This window comes from Tamandua tetradactyla, chromosome 12 (assembly GCF_023851605.1).
Source record: "Tamandua tetradactyla isolate mTamTet1 chromosome 12, mTamTet1.pri, whole genome shotgun sequence".
Taxonomy (NCBI): domain Eukaryota; kingdom Metazoa; phylum Chordata; class Mammalia; order Pilosa; family Myrmecophagidae; genus Tamandua; species Tamandua tetradactyla.
In genome coordinates, this window is record NC_135338.1 from 39,828,140 (window position 1) to 39,847,257 (window position 19,118).

The 19,118-nt window shown below is 33.5% G+C and overlaps 1 protein-coding gene and 1 long non-coding RNA gene across 9 annotated transcripts in view; one reads left to right on the forward strand and one right to left on the reverse strand.

The window, feature by feature from the left end:
- The window catches only part of LOC143652076 (uncharacterized), a 46,722-nt gene extending 30,695 nt beyond the window's left edge, over positions 1–16,027 (forward strand). Inside the window, exons 3-6 of one of the 3 annotated variants that reach the window (XR_013160389.1) lie at positions 8,501–8,594; positions 9,113–9,164; positions 15,062–15,152; positions 15,722–16,027. This is a non-coding gene — a long non-coding RNA (uncharacterized LOC143652076). The remainder of the gene's footprint in view (positions 1–8,500; positions 8,595–9,112; positions 9,165–15,061; positions 15,153–15,721) is intronic. The other 2 variants (XR_013160388.1, XR_013160390.1) reach the window with 2 other exon arrangements.
- Positions 1–19,118, reverse strand: part of CEP128 (centrosomal protein 128) — a 667,241-nt gene that overhangs the window by 1,599 nt on the left and 646,524 nt on the right. For all 6 annotated transcript variants that reach the window (XM_077123220.1, XM_077123226.1, XM_077123222.1 and 3 more), the window contains one exon: positions 7,509–7,617. In XM_077123220.1, coding sequence (XP_076979335.1) covers positions 7,509–7,617 — 109 coding nt within the window. The remainder of the gene's footprint in view (positions 1–7,508; positions 7,618–19,118) is intronic.

A 19,118-nucleotide genomic window follows, 5' to 3' on the forward strand; every position in this document is an offset into this window, starting at 1 on the left:
CCGATCCGCCCAGTTTCTCAAACTTTGGTTGGTTCTTCTCTTCCTTCAACCTGCCTGCTCCACTTATACTATTTAATAGCAAGTTCTGATGATTCTAGCTCCTAAACTTCGGACCTGAGATCTTCCACTTCTATCATCTCCATTACCATCATCCTAGCCCAAGCCACCATTTTCTCTCTTTCTGTCTTCATTCCTTCCCTCTTTTAATTCTTTTTCCATATCACAACTGGAATTATCTTTCTAAGAGGTAAATCAGGTTACTTATTGCATATTCCCCAACACTCACATATATATTGCTTCCTAGTGAATTTAGAATAAAATCAAACATCAGATTATGATTGAAAAGACTCCATTCAGACTTCATCTCCTGCCACTCTTCCTCACTCACTCATTCCTGCTTTAGCGGGCACACCCTCTCTCTAACAGACCAAATCCCTTTCTTCTCTGGGTCTTTCCACTTACTTTCCTCTTTGGGAAAACTCTTTACCCAGTTTTAGTTGGGCTGGTTCTTCTTGCTTTCCAAGTTTTAGTATAATTATAACTTCTTCAGAGTGGTAGCCCTGATCTAAAGTAGTGGTCCTGTTCTAGGTCCTCTATCACTTCACACTTATAGCACCTATCATCATTTTAAATTATTTCATTAACTTGGTTAATACCTGTTTCCTTCATGAGACAAGGTGACTTCATATGTCTTGTTCAATACTACATCCCCAGACTCCAAAACAGAGCCTGTATATCAACTCTCAGTAAATTTGGTTCAGCAAATGAATACACATGCAGATTTTTAAGAGGAGGTCAATTGGGATTTTTTTTTTTACTTGTTTTCTAGAGAATACTTTGTCAAATATCAATAATCAGAACCCAACTATTTTTCAATACCTTGCACTCAATTGGTTAGTGAAAATTACCTGAAACACAGTCACATAAAATGAAGCTATCAAATGAGAGACACAGAAAGTTTGCGTATTCATGGAAAAAATAAATCCAAGAAACAATTTTCTTAACTTATCAGTATCCCAACATTTTAATTGCTATAAATCTTCAGCATTTTATTTTATAAGTGTAAAGGTAGACTACAAATATGTCTAGTCATGGTTTGCTAGGTGGACAATAAGCAGATCTTCAACACAGGAATTACCAATTAACTATAGTGAAAATAGTGTGCTATTCTTGTGTGTATAAGCAATTTTTCATCCAAGGAACTTCCATGCCATTAAGGGCACCTCAAATTGCAAACTAAGAATACCAGCTTTTCTTTTTATAGCAATGCAAATTGAGATCAGGAAGTGAAATAAAGTTTGTGATTTTATGTTGATTTCTTTTTAAAGAATATCCAGTTAAATTAATCCATAAGATTCACTTGTCAAACTCCTTCGTAATCCTTAGACAGCATTTTCCCCTGAGGAAAAAACAATTCTTTCTTTTTATTCCCAATAAACTTTAATACTTTAATTTTTAGAACCATATTAAAATTTCCTGAAAAATTGTTATTTGCATCTATTTTAAAAATCTAGTTTAGAGATACCAAGTTGACAAACAAGCATTTGGGTGACACATGACTCAAGATTTTGAAAACTTATCAAGTTACTACAGACTTCACTCAGGTCTAGTTTGGTCCAGGACCTATGAGTGAAGGCCTTGTCCTGAAGTTGTATTACTTTAGCCTAAAAGGAGCTATACATGAAGACTAGTGGTCAGTTGTAACTTATTAAAACTAAAAATGACAGTTTCAAAAGCTGACATTATGAGTCTCACTTACTAAGCCCCCATTGTCTACAGACTAAAGGTAATGGAATCCAAGTCTTCTAAAAGAGTGTCCTGAATCATAGCCAGAACTTGTAGCCAGCCAGGATAAATTTGGTAGTGATCATGGCTCTAAATAGTGGATTTCTGTGTTCCTATTTCCAATGGTAATATAAACTTACAATTTATACATTTCTTCCCTCCTTCCTGGCAGAAGGAATCTACCTTTTCTTGAATTGACTTGAACTACACAAACCTGACATAAATTACTACTTAAAATAAACTTTCATTAACGCTGGATCATTTCAGAGACCACAAATTATGCAGTATTTTCCCATTTCCTTTGTTTTTTTCCATGGTCAGTGGTTCTATGCTTTAGTTTCGTCACAGTTTGAAATGGCACCTAACTCAGCAGAATGAATGCCTTAGAGTCTACACCTTAGACAAAAGGGCCCCATCTAGTTTAAATCTCAGTTAAAGTAAGAAAGTATCTGTTCTGTGGGCTCAAAAACTCATGTCTGCCTAAGAACCTATGGTTCTCTCCTTCTCAGGTCTCTTTGAACCATATAGCTCTAAACTGTCCTACACTTTAAATCCCAAGTTTCATGTCCCACTAAGAAGTTAACAAGAATACTGGAAACTTGCTAGTCAGATATAAAAGCTGGGGTTTTCTCAGTCGCACTTAACTTGCAGAAGAATCACTTTTAGCTAAAATATACACATACATATCAAATAGTTAAATAATCAAAGGGTTATAATAGAAAAACAGGAATCTCTTGTCCCATACCCTCCAAACCCACAATTCTGCTCCCCATCTCTTTTAGCTATATTTTCTCTATCTATAGCAATTTTTTTCTAAAAAATGCTTACATTGTTGTTTTCTGATTTATCTTGTTTAGATGCTATCCATACCCACCCAATTCCCAATATAGTTACATCTTAATTGTTAGTTATGCCAACAGTAAATATTTATCTTATTTGACTGTAAATATGGCTCACACAAACCTAACAGGTACTCTATGATGATGTTTCCTTTCTCATTGTTTTTTTTCCTTGGCATTATTAAATGACCAATGTTTTGTTTTGCTTTGTTTTCGTCTGCTCTTTCTTTGTAACCATCCTTAATTGTTTCTAATTGCTCAACCAGATCTTCCACGTGTCTATTAGTACTTTTTTCTAAGTGCTCAACTGTATCAGATAATTTATCAGTTTTCTTTATTTTTCCTAAACATTTTCCTTGATAGACATTTTCCTTTCTTCCTTCAATATGAGAGAACTGAAGAACATGAGAGTACAGATTAAAAAGGGCCCTCTCAACAAGACGCAAGAAAAATGAATAAAACAATATCTACAACCAAGACATACTATCACAACACTCACTGGGGTTAAGGAGAATCCTAACAGTTCCTAAAGGGAAGAAGAAGCAATGTAGAGATCACTTCAAAAGAATGGGAAAAGGGAGCAATGGTGGCGCAGGGGCAGAGTTTGTGCCTGGCCATGCTGGAGACCTGGGTTCAATTCCCAGTGCCTGCCCATGTTAAAAAAATTAAAAAAAGAATGGGAATGAAAAATGAGATAAAGTTTTGCAATAGCAATTGTGGAATGACTTCAAAAGGAACATCATTTTCAACGTAGAATTTTATAGACAGCTAAACTCTTTAAGGATGAGTAGAAGAAATCCTTTTTGAGAAAGATTAAGAAAAAATTTATTTCCCTTTCTTTGATGTACTCCCACAAAATAAAGGAGTAAAACAAGAAAGAGGAAGGCATGGATTCTGGAAACCATGGGAACCAATACAGAGGAGGATGAAGAAAATCTCAGGATAACAGCTGTACTTGTAGTAGGCCCTTTGAATCTAGACACCCCTGGCCTTCTGTTCTGTTTGTTTTTTTTTTAATTCTTTCATTCTAAAACCCTTATAAATGTAATATTGCCCCTCTGGAAATTATATTTTTAAGCTATGAGGCCTCTTATCTTCTGCTCTTCTTTCATAGAATCTTGCTCTTATTAATTGGATGGAATATCTCTTATCTCCTTGAAAATATTAATTATATTGTTTCAAGTCTTCTTCTGTTCCCTGTATTATCTATTTACTGTAGTTTCTGTTTTTATTTTTATATCTCCCTTTTTAAATTCTGGAGGTATCAAGAGAGATTAAAGAGAAATTATAATTTCTCTTTAATACAGTTACAATAAGTAAACTGAAATTTTTTTGTGTGCTAGAAAAATGGAGAAATAGGTGATCTTAATTTTCTCCATTCTATTTAATAGACTATGTTATGAAAAAGGCATAGGAAATTCAAGATTTCTCAGAAAAGCAAATAAAAATAAATGCAATTTTTAAAAATAAGTTTAATTCAGCCACTTAAAAATGACTAACAATAAGGCACCTGTGATGAAATTTAAAAAGCTATTTTTGAAAATATAGAGGTAAGAATGGGATGAAAATCATAAAAGAAACTTGTCAAAAAGAATAGTAAAGCATAAAGCTATCAATAGGGGTGTTTCTTTAAATTAATAAAGAAGTTCACTATTTAAGCTGCATTTACCAGCCACATTTTACAATATACTATAATAAGTATTTTCTTATCCAAATTATGTTCTCACATATTTTTTCTATTCTTATTTTTCCTTTTGAGTCAGTAGCTGTATACAGGAAATCTATAGCTGTCTATGAGGAATATATTTTAATTAGGGAAATGATCACAGTTGGTCATGAAATTCTACTGAGTAAAAAGCTGAATACAGTTTCTTTCACTGCCTTTCATATTAAATAAAACTCCAAAAACTTGATGCCGTCCCCCTAATGTCTTCTACCTGCTTCCTTCTATTTGCCTTTCTAGGGAGCCTTAGGGAAGTCATATTGGCACAACTCAGTAGCAATAGAACAATGAGCTCTCCACTCATATCATGGTGCTGTTTGTCTTAAATGTCTTAACGGATGGGACCCTCTTATGTTTGATGCTGCATAGAGCCTCGTATCTCTCCCCATATATGTTTATTTATACCCAGCAGACCTGGGGAAATTTTTCCACTGCTTAATATGAATGATAAAAAGTTTAGTCTAGGGCGGGCCGCGGTGGCTCAGCGGGCAAAGTGCTTGCCTGCTATGCCGGAGGACCTCGGTTCGATTCCCGGCCCCAACCCATGTAACAAAAAACGGAAAAACAAAATACAATAAAACAAGAAAATGTTTAAAAGATGTTTCCCTTTCTTCCTTCCTTCCTTCCTTCTATCCTTCCTTCCTTCTCTCTGTCTTTCCTTAAAAAAAAAAAAAAAAAAAAAAAAAAAAAAAAAAAAAAAGTTTAGTCTACATGTATATGAGATTCTGAGGTGTCATAACCAACTTGAGATATAATCTATACTGAAGGGCAGGTACCAGTTTAGAATTGCAGAGGGTATAAGCAGATACAAAATCACTGGCAAAATGATTAGGACAGGGGCTAGAGGGAAGTACCTGAAACTGGAGAGCTGTGTTTCACTAGCCATGCTTCTTGAAGATGATTGCATAATGATAAAGCTTTTATATGTGACTGTGTGATTGCGAAAACCTTGTGCCTGATGCTCCTTTTATCTATGGCATGGACAGAGGAGTAAAAAATGTGGATAAAAATAAATAATAGGGGAACAAAGGTTAAAATAAATTGAGTAGATTGAAGTACTAGTGGTCAATGAGAGGGAGGGGTAAGGGGTATGGTATGTATGAGTTTTTTCTTTTCTATTTATTTTGCTGGAGAGATGCAAATGTTAAAAGGTGATGAATACACAACTATGTGATGATATTGTGAGCCACTGATTGTACACCATGTACAGAATGTTTGTATGTCAAGAATGTTTGAATGTTTTTTTGTTAAAGTTTACAATAAAAATATTTTTATAAAAGGGAAAAATGCATATGTAGAATGGGATGATTTCTAAATGTTGTGTTAATTTCTTTTTTTCTTTAATTAATAAAAAAAAGAATTTTATAAACAGCAAAAAAAAGGGAAAAATGATTAGGGTAGGAAAGAGAAAATGCTTAGCTTTTGGAATAAAATAATCATGATATAATGAAAAACAAACCATTTATCAGAAACTGGTAAATATTTGATGAGTGAATTCAAGAATATAAATTCACAAAAGTGAGAGTTTTCACCTTCGGACTTCAGTGACTTCCTTGAGGCTTATTTTGGTAATTTATTTTATAGAAATCTAGCTATTTTAAATGGTAGAATTATCAAAATTAATGTACAATCCTCCAGGTGCATGGTAAACTGAAGGGTAAACTAACTATCTAAATAAGAATCCATTAAATAACATGAGTCCCAATAATTTAAATAAAAGTAGACTTAAAAACAATCCAATATTAATCACTTATTATATGCCTGAACTATATAGCTAGCTGAGGAAACTTACTATATGCCTGAACTATATAAGTTGCTGAACAAAACAGACATTGTTCCTATCTTCACTGAGTTTACTCTTTGGTGGAGAAAAGAATCAGTACACCAAATGTTTTCCAAGTAACAAATAATTCTACAATTATTATGAGAAGGGCTTTAAAGCAAAATTATAGTAGATTGTGGGAGTTTATATCAGAGATCACACTTAAACTTTAAAAGTTTTTGAAGTCGGAAACCTGAAGAACAAATATAGGAGGGGAAGATGAGGAGTGTATAGTGGGAGATGGTATCTAGGGAAGATAACCTTGATGTTGAGATTTTATCAACATTTACAGAGTATTCATAGAGTAAAATCTAGCAGGTAAAATATTAGCATCCTTATTTTTCAAAAAATTAGGTATTCCTAAACAGTTCCATGTGAAGATTTTTTTTTATTAATTAACGGAAAAAAAGAAATTAACCCAACATTTAGAAATCATACCATTCTACATATGCAATCAGCAATTCTTAACATCATCACATAGATACATGATCATCGTTTCTTAGTACATTTGCATCGGTTCAGAAGAACTAGCAACACTCAAAGGACTTAAGGGCAAAGACACAAACGGACATTTGCACACCAATGTTTATAGCAGCGTTATTTACAATTGCAAAGAGATGGAAACAGCCAAAATGTCCATCAACAGAAGAATGGCTAAACAAACTATGGTATATACATACGATGGAATATTATGCAGCTTTAAGACAGGATAAACTTATGAAGCATGTAATAACATGGATGGACCTAGAGAACATTATGCTGAGTGAGTCCAGCCAAAAACTAAAGGACAAATACTGTATGGTCCCACTGATGTGAATGGACATTCGAGAATAAACTTGGAATATGTCATTGGTAACAGAGTCCAGCAGGAGTTAGAAACAGGGTAAGATAATGCGTAATTGGAGCTGAAGGGATACAGACTGTGCAACAGGACTAGATACAAAAACTCAAAAATGGACAGCACAATAATACCTAATTGTAAAGTAATCATGTGAAGATTTTTAACTTTTTGATGATTTGATTGTTATTATAGTACAGCCAACTTCCCAAGCACAGTTACTAGTGATCTCTAAACAACAAAAAAATTGCTTACGATTTCACGGTGTGAATTATTTAGGCTCTCCTGAGAAATGTAAGGTCTAATAAGAAGGGGTTCCATGTATTTTTTTTAGTAAATTGGGGAATATTGTAAATGTTCTTTGGGGGGCATTATTTTTATGATACATAGTGAATTGACAAACTTACAACACAATCATGCACTGGCTTTACACATTCATCTTTCCATAAGTTGCATTTTCTTGAATCCAATAAAAAACTGTTGTAATATTCCATTACTTACAATTCAAGTGGGAAAATCGTGGACTAGATAGGAAGTTATTGTGATCATGCCAAGAGGATGAGTGATATAATCCATGAGCAAAGGAATCCTCAGCAATGATTCCATCATCCTAAGGGAGAAAGCATGGCATTTCATTTCAATGATTATAAAATGTAAGGACCAGGATTCATTTAAATGTACTGAAACTGAAATTGGACCTTAATATACAAGATATGCTGTTCATGTACAATATAACATAATTACAACCCTTGTAAAACCAAAAATATGTGTATGTTAAATGTGGGGGAAATCACCCGCAGACAGCGGCAAGACATATTTCTTTCCAGTCTTTTCCTATGGATAGAATTTTTAAACAGTTAGAACAGTTTTTGTGTTCTTTATTTACATTAATACTATAAGCATTTTTTAGGTCATTATATCATCCTAACCCTTAGCTTATATACTATTCTATGGATATACTATGATTTATTCAGCCTTTACTTTATTGAGCATTTAGATGGTTTCCAGTGTTTTATTCCGATAAATAAAAACTCTGAGAAATAGCATTAAATATAAAAACTTTTCCATATTTAGGACTATTTCTTATGACAGATTCCTAGAAGAGGAAACACTGGGTCAGTAAAGACAATTTGATGTTTCCAAACACATTTAACTAGACTACATTACATAACGATTGTATTAATCCTTTCACTCATTCAACAACATTGAACACATAAACAAAAATGAATATGGGAGAGGTCCTGCTCTTCATAGACTGTCTGAATATGTCTAAGATTTTGGGAATCTTAGACAAAAATGGGAATTATAACTTCAAATATTTTTACTAATTGAATAGATTAAAAATAGGTGCTTTAATACTTTTCTTTGTTTAATGTAAAATTGTAATACTTTCTCATGAATGTTTTCTAATTATTTACTTCTTTTTTTTTCTTTATTTCACTTGTTCATGCATCTATTCAACAATAATCTGTTGGCCACTTACTACATACCAGGTGACGAGCAAACAAGACCATGAAATTTATGGTGGTGAATAACCCCTGCCTTCATGAAAATTTTGGACTTGCAGGAGAGGAAGTCCATAAACCAGTAAAGTATACAAAACAAAATATAACTAAAAACTATGAAGAAGAAGAAATAATACAAAGAATCAAATTTACATTTGCGGTTCAGAGAAGGCCCCTCTGAGAAGTGATATTTAAGCCAAGATTTAATCTTGGCTTATAAATATAAGTATAAATCCATGACTCAACCAGGCAAAAATTTATGAGGGATGTGGTGAGAAGAAGTGGGAGGTGTTAGGGAATGATGTTCCAGAGCCTTGTGAGGGGCTAAGGTGAGAAAGAGTTTGGTGTTTATGATTTGAAGAACTGAATGAAGACCGTATGGCTAAGGCACACTGGGCCTACAGGAAGTGGTGAAAATGAAGTCAAGGGGTGAGTAGGGGCCATGTTTAGAATTTGGAAAATTCTTTTTTAAGTACAATCAGAAGATATTATGGGTTTTAATTTAATTGAAATATTTTTTTTCAAATATTACTCTTTCCTTCCTCCCTCTATAAGCTCGAATTTGCTTTCTGTTCCATTGATTTATTTTTCTGTCTTTAGGTCAGTATCTTACTGTTCTGATGACTGTTGCTTCGTAGTAAATTTGAAATTGGTAAGTGTGAGTCCTCCAAACTTGTTCTTTTATATCAAAACTGTTTTAGCCATTTGGGAGCTCTTGTAGTTTCATATGAATTTGAGGGTTGGTTTTTCCATTTCTACAAAAAAGGTTGCTAGAATTTTGATAAGAATTTATTTTTTATTATTTATTATTTATTTACAGTGAATTTGCATACTATTTGGGTAATATTGACATTAAAAAATATTAGCTCTTCCAATCCATGAACATGGTATGTCTTGCCATTTATTTAAGTCTTCCTTAGTTTCTTTCAACAGTGTTTGTAATTTTCATTACACAAGTCTTTTGTATTCTTAGGCCTTTCTCTGAGATATCTTACTTATACTGAGATATCTTATTTTTTTATATGCTATCGTAAATGTAATTTTTTCTTAATTTCCTCTTTGGATTGTTAATGAGACTTTTGGACCTGCAAGAGAGAAAGTCTAAAGGAACACAATTTTTTTGTGTGTCTGTTGACCTTGAACCTTGCTACTTTGCTGAACTCATATATTAGCTAATACAACCTCGAGAACAATATTGATTAAAAGTGGTGAAAGTAGGCATCCTTGTCAAGTTCCTTATTTTAGGGGGAAAGCTTTAAAATTTTCACCATTCAGTAAGATGTTGGCTGTGGGTGTCCCATAAATGGACTTTTTTATGTTGAGAAAGTTCTCTTCTATTCTTACTTTTCTGAGTGGTTTCATCAATAAAGGGAGTTGGATTTTGTTGAATGCCTTTTCTGACCTATTGAGATAATAAAATAATGGGCTTTAAGAAGTGTAATGACATGCTTTGATTTATATTTTTCAAATATCATTCTTGCTTCTGTATGGAGAACAGATTGGAGGGGATTAAGTGTGAAAAGGAGAACATCAGTTAAATGACTCTAACTGAAAATAATTGGGGTCAAGGGAAAGAAAAGGATCAACAATGTCACCAAAGAGTCTAAATAAAACATATTCCTCAAATCATGGCTCCCATATACAGTAAAACCAAGTTACTAGCATAACCATGCAACATGGTTATCTGATGAATTAGTTGTCATTCTCCATAAGCAAAGGTTTATAGTTTCTTTGTTACATATGTATATAAATGTAAATGACAGAAAGACCCCAAAGAAAAAGTTTATATATTTTGGAAATGGTCCTATTATTCTAAATTTAAGGCATGACATAATCCTCTGATGGTTCAAGATCATTAGACTTCATGTACCAAAAGGGAGTTTAGGCCTATTTAAGATAGAGGCCTAAAAGTTTTTAATCAAGTAACTTTTAGTTCTCATTAACTATGGAGATTTCATAAGAAACTGGAAGTCATTTACTACAGGACCTCTGAAAAAGAAAGAATATATACTGTGTCCTAAGTATACTAGAACAATTACTTTAGAATGAGCTTTCATGGGAAACCAGAGGCAGATGAGCTAGATATTATTGCAATTCAGATGGCAAACACTAAAGGGCTGGATGGAGTTGGAAGGTGCACAAATGGAAAGGTGGTTATGATCTGAACCACTGCTAGGAAGCCTCCATTTAATCATGGTTTTTATGTGAAGCATCAAAGAGAAAAGTGAAATGAATGGTTTCAAATCAAGAGATGTTTTTATGATCATGGGCCAATAAGAGGAAAAAATAAGGGGAAGCAAATGCTTTGCTTTTGCCTACTGACACCTGGACTGTGAGAAACACTGAGAAGAGAGGTGTAAAGCTGTAGTTTTGGGCATCTTGCTGGAATAGATGCATAATGATGGCCTTAAAATGTGCTTACCAAGGGTAAGATAAAATATGCAAAGAATTAAAATCCTAATTCTTCCTAAAAGGTATGTTCTTAAATTTCTAAAACAAATTGACTGGCATCAAGGGGAAGGTTATACCTTATCTGTTTTCAGAAAAAGAAAGGAATTATATTTTCAATTTTAAAATCAAGTTATTTGCCTATGACCATGAAAACATGGCATTGACTTTCATTCTTAGCAAATTTGGAAAATATAAGGCAAATATTAAGAAGAAAATATATCATTGAACTAAGAAAAAACCCATTAACCTAAATTAAGGCTGCATATTTATACATGTTTTTTTATATTGAGATCACCATCTGCTAAAATGTCATTTCCTAATATTTTAAAAGTTAACATTATATATGGGAATTCTACTGTTATGGATATATCACAATTTATTTACTAATCTCTTATTGTTGGACATTTAAGGTAGATAGCAGTTCTAACATAAATAATATTTTGATAAGCATCTTGGCATAAAGTTTTGTCTGTATATTCAGCTTATTTATTTAAGATAAATTCCAGAAATAGAATTACTGGGTAACATTTTAAGGGTATTGATTTATATACATTTCACCTAAGTTGTCAAATATTTTGGCAGATTTGTTCATATTATTCACTCATTATTCTTTCACTGTCTGTAGGATCTCTAGTAAATGCCCTTCTTCATTTCTAATCTTGAGCATTTGTTCTCTTTTTCTCTTGATCAGTCTGGCTAGAAGTTTTTAAATTGCATTGTTCTTTTCAAATAATTCTGTTTTGGTTTCATTGATTTTTTCTATTTTTCTGCTTTTCATTTAATTGATTTCTGCTTTTATCTTTATTATTTCCTTCTTTTTGCTTATTTTGGGTTTAATTTGGTTTTGGTTTCCTAATTTCCTAAGGTGGAAGCTTAGATGATTGTTTTGAGACCTTTCTTCCTTTGTAATGTAGGCACATAAAACATCTCTCTGAGCACTGTTTAGGTTAGCCCCACAATTTAAAAAAAAATTATTTTGAAATCATGTCAAACTTACAGGATAGTTACAAAACTAATACAGACCCCATACAGAGAACTTCAACATACTCCCCCCAGATCCACCAAATTTAATGTTTTGCCATATTTGCCATATCACTCTATTAATCCATCCATACACCCATCTACTTCCTACCTACCATCTATCCATCCATCCATCCACATATCTCTATTTTCTAAACATGTGTTATATACATCAGCTTCCTTGAACACATAACACATCAATGTATATCTCCTAAGAACAAAGATATTCACTCATTTAATTACCTTAAGTACAGTTATAAAGTTAAAGAAATATAGTGTTGAAATATGCCTCTTGGGTATTTTCTCCTCCATTATTAAACCCAGTTCAGGGTCATGAATTGCCTTTAGTTATTACTGTCTCTTTAATCTTTCTCTCTCGCTCTCTCTCTTTCACTGATGCAATATGTACACAACATAAACTTTCCCATCTCAACCATTCACAAGCATACAATTCAGTTGGATTAATCATACTCACAATGTTGTGCTACCCTCACTACCACCCATTACCAGGACTTTTCCATTAGCCCAAACAAAAACCTTATATCCATTATACATTAACTCCCCTTTCTCCCTCATTCAACATCCTAAAAGCATAATAAACTTTTTTGGTTTGATACCAATTTAACTTCAATAGCATACACAAACTGTTCTCATAGCCCTGTTTATATAGTTCTTGTCACATATTACATGTTTATGCATTATAAGTCCCAAGCTATTGATTTTTCATTACTTTTATACATTTGTATTTTAGATCCAGTAGAAAGCAAAAAGTGGGATTATAGGCAAAAACTAGAATAAGTACTTATATAGGCTTTTATATTTACCTATATCATTACATTTACCCCAAATCTTTTTTTTTCACGCGACTTTGATCTATTGTCTAGTGTCCTTTCCTTTTTCTTTTTTTGTATGGGCAGGCACCGGGAATTCCACCCAGGTCTCCGGCATGGCAGGTGAGAATTCTGCCAATGAGCCACGTCACACCATCCAGTGTCCTTTCCTTTTAATCAGAAAAATTTCCTTTTAGCATCTCCTGCAGGGCCAGTCTAGTGGTGATGACTCCTTAGTTAGTTGTGTTTACCTGGGAATGTCTTAATGTCTCCCTCTTTTTTTTGTTTTGTTTTGTTTTACATGGGCAGGCACTGGGGACCGAATCCAGGTCTCTAGCATGGCAGGTAAGAACTCTGCCACTGAGCCACTGTGATCCTCTCCCTCATTTTTGAAAGACAGTTTTGCCAAATAATTGTCTGACAATCTCCCTTTCAGAATTTTAAATGTCATCCCACTGCCTTATTGTCTACATGGTTTCTGATGACAAATTGGCACTTAGCCTTATTGAGATTCCCTTGGACATGACATGTTGCCTTTCCCTCGCAGCTTTCAGGATTCTCTTTATCTTTGACATTCAACAGTTTGATTATCATGTCTTAGTGTGGATCTATCTGGATATATCCTGTTTGGAGTTCAATAAGCTTCTTGGATGTGTATATTCACGTTTTTTATTAAATTTGGGGAGTCTTAAACTATTATTTATTTGAATATTTTCTATGTCCCTTTCTCTCTTTCTTCTCCTTCTGGAGCTCCCACAAAGCATACCATATATTGGTATACTTGATGGTGCGCCACAAATCTCTTGGGCACTGTTCACTTTTTTCATTCTACTCCTCAGACTGAATAATTTCAATTGTCTTATCTTCATGTTTACTGATTCATTCTTGTGCCAGCTTCTATCTGCTGTTAAGCCTCTTTTGCCTTGGGCCATCACCTAGATTTATTTGTTAGGACAACTAAGATCTTAAAGAGAACACAAACAAGGCCCATTTGCAAAGACTGAGAAAGGTGATTTTTTTCCCTTTTTAGTCTCCTTTTTCTTTCGCTCAGCTCCTCGAATTCAGATAAATCTTTGTCATAATACTAGCTGAATGCAACCTTAAGGAACAGATGCTTCAGTGTTATTTCTGAATTTGTTATTTCTGTTACTATGTTATTCAGATGTGGTTGATTCATTTTCATGATTTCCATCTCTTCATTCACATTTATTTGTGTTTATTTATAGTTTTCCTGATTTTCTTTAGTTCTTTGTTCATGTTTTCCTTTACCTCTTGGAGCATATTTCTGACTGTTTTTTAAACATCTTTGTCTGGTCTTTCCAATATCTGACCTTCCTTGTTAATGGCCTCTAATTATTCATCCTGCTCCTTTGTAAAGCTGTCATTTCCTGTTTCTTTGAATGTTTTGTAATCTTTTTTTGCAAATTGTACATTTTGATTTTTTAATGTGTGATCTCTAAAATTTAGACACTGAAGCATCTGTTCCTTAAGGTTGCATTCAGCTAGTATTATGACAAAGATTTATTTGAATTTGAGGAGCTGAGCAAAAGAAAAAGGAGACTAAAAAGGGAAAAAAAGCACCTTTCTCAGTCTTTGCAAATGGGCCTTGTTTGTGTTCTCTTTAAGATCTTAGTTGTCCTAACAATAAATTTAGGTGATAGCCCAAGGCAAAAGAATAGGGTCCCCCATCATCTTTTTTGCAGATTTTCTGCACATGTATCTTTCCTGGGCATATATGTAACCCTAGGAGTTCTACCATTTACTCAGATCTGAATGTCTGATCTTCCCTAGGAAACAGTGCCTCTTCACGTGCCTAGTTACTGAGCTATATGCCCCACAACCAGTAAACTTTAGTCCCAGGCAACTGCTATTTGACTGTCCTACAGTATCCTCTAAGAGAGCTCTGTGAGCTGCTTTCTACATGCAGAGCAAGTTCTAGGATGGTGAAACTGTGATGAGTGTTCTGTCTCAGTCCTTCAGGCTGCCACCAGACAGACTGGCACAACCATACATACTCCTAGTATGTGCACAAAGGTTACTCTACTCCCTCCAGACCAAAATAATCAGGGATCTGCAATGGGAAAGTAGGCCAACACCAGCCAAGCTGATGACAGGATGGGGGAGAGGGCATCAAGAGTACTGGGAGATTCCACAATTTTTAAGTTGCCTTTTTCTTGATTTGGTGGTTGTCCTGCTACTTTAACCCTTTAACTGCTTTCTGAAGCTTTGAGAACGATAGTTTTGTCAGCTTTTGTTTGTTGCTTAGAGCTTCTGTGAGGTGATGGAGCACTGGAGTGGTTCATTCTGCCATTTTGATGACTCCAAACTCACAAATTTTGGTAAGTAGTGGTGATTTCATTTTTCATGTAAAGATATTTTTAAACTTTAATTTGTTCTTTGACTCATGGATTATTTAGAAATATGTTGATTAATTTCTAAATACTTGGGAATTTCTCTGATATCTTTCTGTTGTTGATTTATAGTTTAATTCCTTTGTAGTTGGATAACAATTTATATAATTTTAATTTTCTTTTAAATGTATTGAGGTCTGTTTTATGGAGTAGAATATGGTCCATCTTGGTGAAAACTCAATGTGCTCTTGAATAACATGCAATCTGGGTGGTGTGTTCTATACTGTCAATTAGGTCAACTTGGATGATAGTGTTGTTCAAGTCTTCTATATCTACTGATATTTTTTGCCTACTGTTTTATCAATTACTGAGAGAGGAATATTGAACTCTCCAGCTATAATTATGGATTTGTCTATTTCTTCTGACAGTTCTATTAGTTTTAGCTTCATATATTTTGAAACTCTGTTAATATATAATGTACACATTTAGGTCTCTTATCCCTTTCCTTCATAATTGTTGATTTACTCATCACTCACATTTATTTTTTTCTTATATAGAAAATGAAGAGGTTTAACTCAAGTATATCTTCAAGTTCTAACATTTCATAAGTCTTCAAAAAGAGCGTCCTCATATTCACCGTGCACTATAACTAGTGAAATGAACCCTAAAACAATAAACTGAAGAAAAATTAACATTCTGTGAACAATCAATATACTTACCAGAATATGAAGAAACAACTTTATGTCCTCAAATTATATATTAATGTTTGTGGAATTTGTATATATATATACACTACAAGTTGACCTTAAGCTGAATGTTAATTTCTAAGTCCTAACTTTCTTTGTAATAAAAAAAATGAAGTGTTAAAAGGAAGATTTTTTGAAATTTAATAATCACAGCTTTTGCATTTTACCAATTCTTATATCCTTAGCACAAGGACCTATTTTTATTGCTGTCAAGTCCCAACAAGCTAGTTAGCCAGAATTCTCTGCAAAAATTCCACTGGGTGAAGGGACTTGCATTTTCTAATATTTTCCCTGGGCTTCTTCCACTTCTCTTTCATAACCCAGATTGTAATTGGTTTCTTAAAAGCTGCTCCAACCTGACAAAATCTCTTTGCTAAAATGATCACTAATGATTAATATTTAATGACATGCACCAAGTATTTTCTTTCAGGATATTATAAGTTCAAAGTTTATAAGAGAAATGATACATTTACTTTATTAAATATTAGTTTATCCAACCCTTCCTCTGTAGAGAAGGAAAAAACATTTATGCATTTCTAAATGATATTAAATATTAGTTTATCCAACCCTTCCTCTGGAGAGAAGGAAAAAACATTTATGTATTTCTAAACATTTCTAAACAGAAATGTTTTCCTGAATTTGTCTCTAGCTTAATAATGTCCAATTCCCCCATCTCTACCCCCCTTTTAATTTTCAGATCTCCACCAGTACTAGAGAAAGCTTAACCTCTTCTTCAGTAAATGTTCCTTTTTCAAAGTTCAGTCTGGGCAGACAGTTCACTTAAATTCTGCCCTCTATATGTCAATATGTGTAACCACTATTTTAGATTTTAATCTCCATCAGGGTGAGCGTTTGATTATTTCCATCTTTCTATCCTTCTATCTACTCATGGAAATATTCCACAACTTAATATGGTAGCAGTGGAATGGAAATGAGAGAGCTATACCAGATCATCACTAAGTCTTCTCAGCATTAACATTTTATAATTATAATCTATCTTAACAGGACCACTGAACAAAAAGTAATTCTAAATGTGCAAAATATCTTTACTATGGGAAATCCAAATTTATACAATATTATAAATCCAAAGCAACATTCATCCACCAGATGAATAGACTCATGAAAAAACTGTGATAGATCAGGCCACCTGAGGCTCTCTGTGCAGGTTTTCTAATGGTAATGATAGATTTGCATTTATCCAATTCATATTTTATTGTATAAAATTTTACAGTCCTAGCAAATCACTGATGAAAAAATATTTTTCACAGCTTTTTTACCTAACTCAGATTTGACTCCACTTGACTATAATCTATTTTCAGATACAAATCTGCTCACAGTGGATAAAAATGTAAGAATGTGCCACTGGGTTAAAAAAATAAATGCAGAGATGCCAAGATGTTCTAATGATGGTGGCCTCTTTGGAATAAGTGCTTATTCTCTTAAGTGACTATCTAAAGGGGAAAATGATCATTTATATGGCTATGTTAAGACATATTTATTAAAAGCTCATGACAAATTCAATTGATATCCCTTATGTTTTTAGTACCTAGGATTTTCAAATGAGATGATTATAAATGTTATCTTTATAAATGAATTTTTTCATAATCTTTCCTTGCCTAATTTTCTTCTTGAGAAAATTATTTGGGAAAGTTATTTTTCATAAAGCAGAAAATAAGAATTATATGGTTGTATATGGGTAAAGATTATGTGTAGGTAAGTCAAACTCTCTGAATCTAATCAACCACTATTGCTGTTCCCTATCTTTAAAAAGTCATGGATTATTCCATGACTCATGGCCTATTATCCATAACTATTATCACTTCCTTCTACATTCCAGAAAGAAGTCAATTCCTCCTAGATTTAATGGAAACAAATTTTGTAGCTACCACCTATTGAGTCTTTCTCTCAGGATATCTATGTAGCTAGTCCTTGCCCTACACGAAGGACAAACATATAGCAGTTTGAGAAAGATACTTTTTACATAGTGATTGCTTCACAGTGCTTAACTAGCTTTAACATATTAAGATTCTGTCCCTTAATCATGGCCATTTTATAAAAAATAATGTAATTCCAACAGCCTTCTTTGCACAAATGGAAAAGCCTAACATCAGATTTACTTGGAAAGGGCCCTGCTTAGCCAAAGTCATCTTGAAAAGTAGAACAAAGTTGGAGGATTCATATTTCCTGATCTTCAAAATTATTACAAAGCCACAGTGATCAAAATAGCATGGTATTGGCACAAGAACAGACATATAGACCAATGGAATTGAATTGAGATCTCAGAAATCACCCCTCAGATCTATGGCTAAGTCCACTCAATTGGAAATAATAGTCTCTTCAACAATTCGTGCTGGAAAAATTGGACTGTCCATGTGCAAAAGAATGAAGGTAGCTCCCTACTTTATGCAAAAATCAACTCAAAATGGATCAAAGGCCTAAATGCAAGAACCAGGACTATAAAACTCCTAGAAGAAAACACAGGGAAGCATATTTAGGACCTTCTGTTAGGCAATGGTTTCTTGGATTTTATATCGAAAGTATAAGCAACAGAAGAAAAAGCAGATATATAGGACCTCATCAAAATTAAAAAGTTTTGTGTCTCAAAGTACTTTAACATGAAAGTAAAAAGACAACCTACAGAACAGGAGAAAATATTTTGAACCACATGTTCAATAAGACCTAATATCTAGAATATACAAGGAAATCCTATAACTCAACAATAAAAAGACACAAAAAAAATCCAGACAAAAAATGGGCAAAAAGACTTGAACAGACATTTCTCCAAAGATACATAAATGGCCAAAAACTGCGTGAAAATATGCTCAACATCAGTAGACATTAGGGAAATGAAAATAAAAACCATAATGAGATACTGTCCTCTAAAATGACTACCATTAAAAAAATGGAAGATAAATATTGAGGAGGAGGTGAAGAAACAGGAACACTCATTTATTGTTTGTGGGAATGTAAAATGGTGCAGCCCCTGAAGAAATCAGTTTGGTGGTTCCTCAGAAAGGTAAGTATAGATTTACCACATGACCCAATAATACCACTTTTAGGTACATACCCAAAAGAATTGAAAACAGGCCTCAAACACATATTTATTTGCACATTAATGTCCATAGCAGCATTATTCACAATTGCCAAAAGATGGAAGGAATCTGAGTTCCATCCATAGATAAATGGATGAATAAAATGTGGTATATAT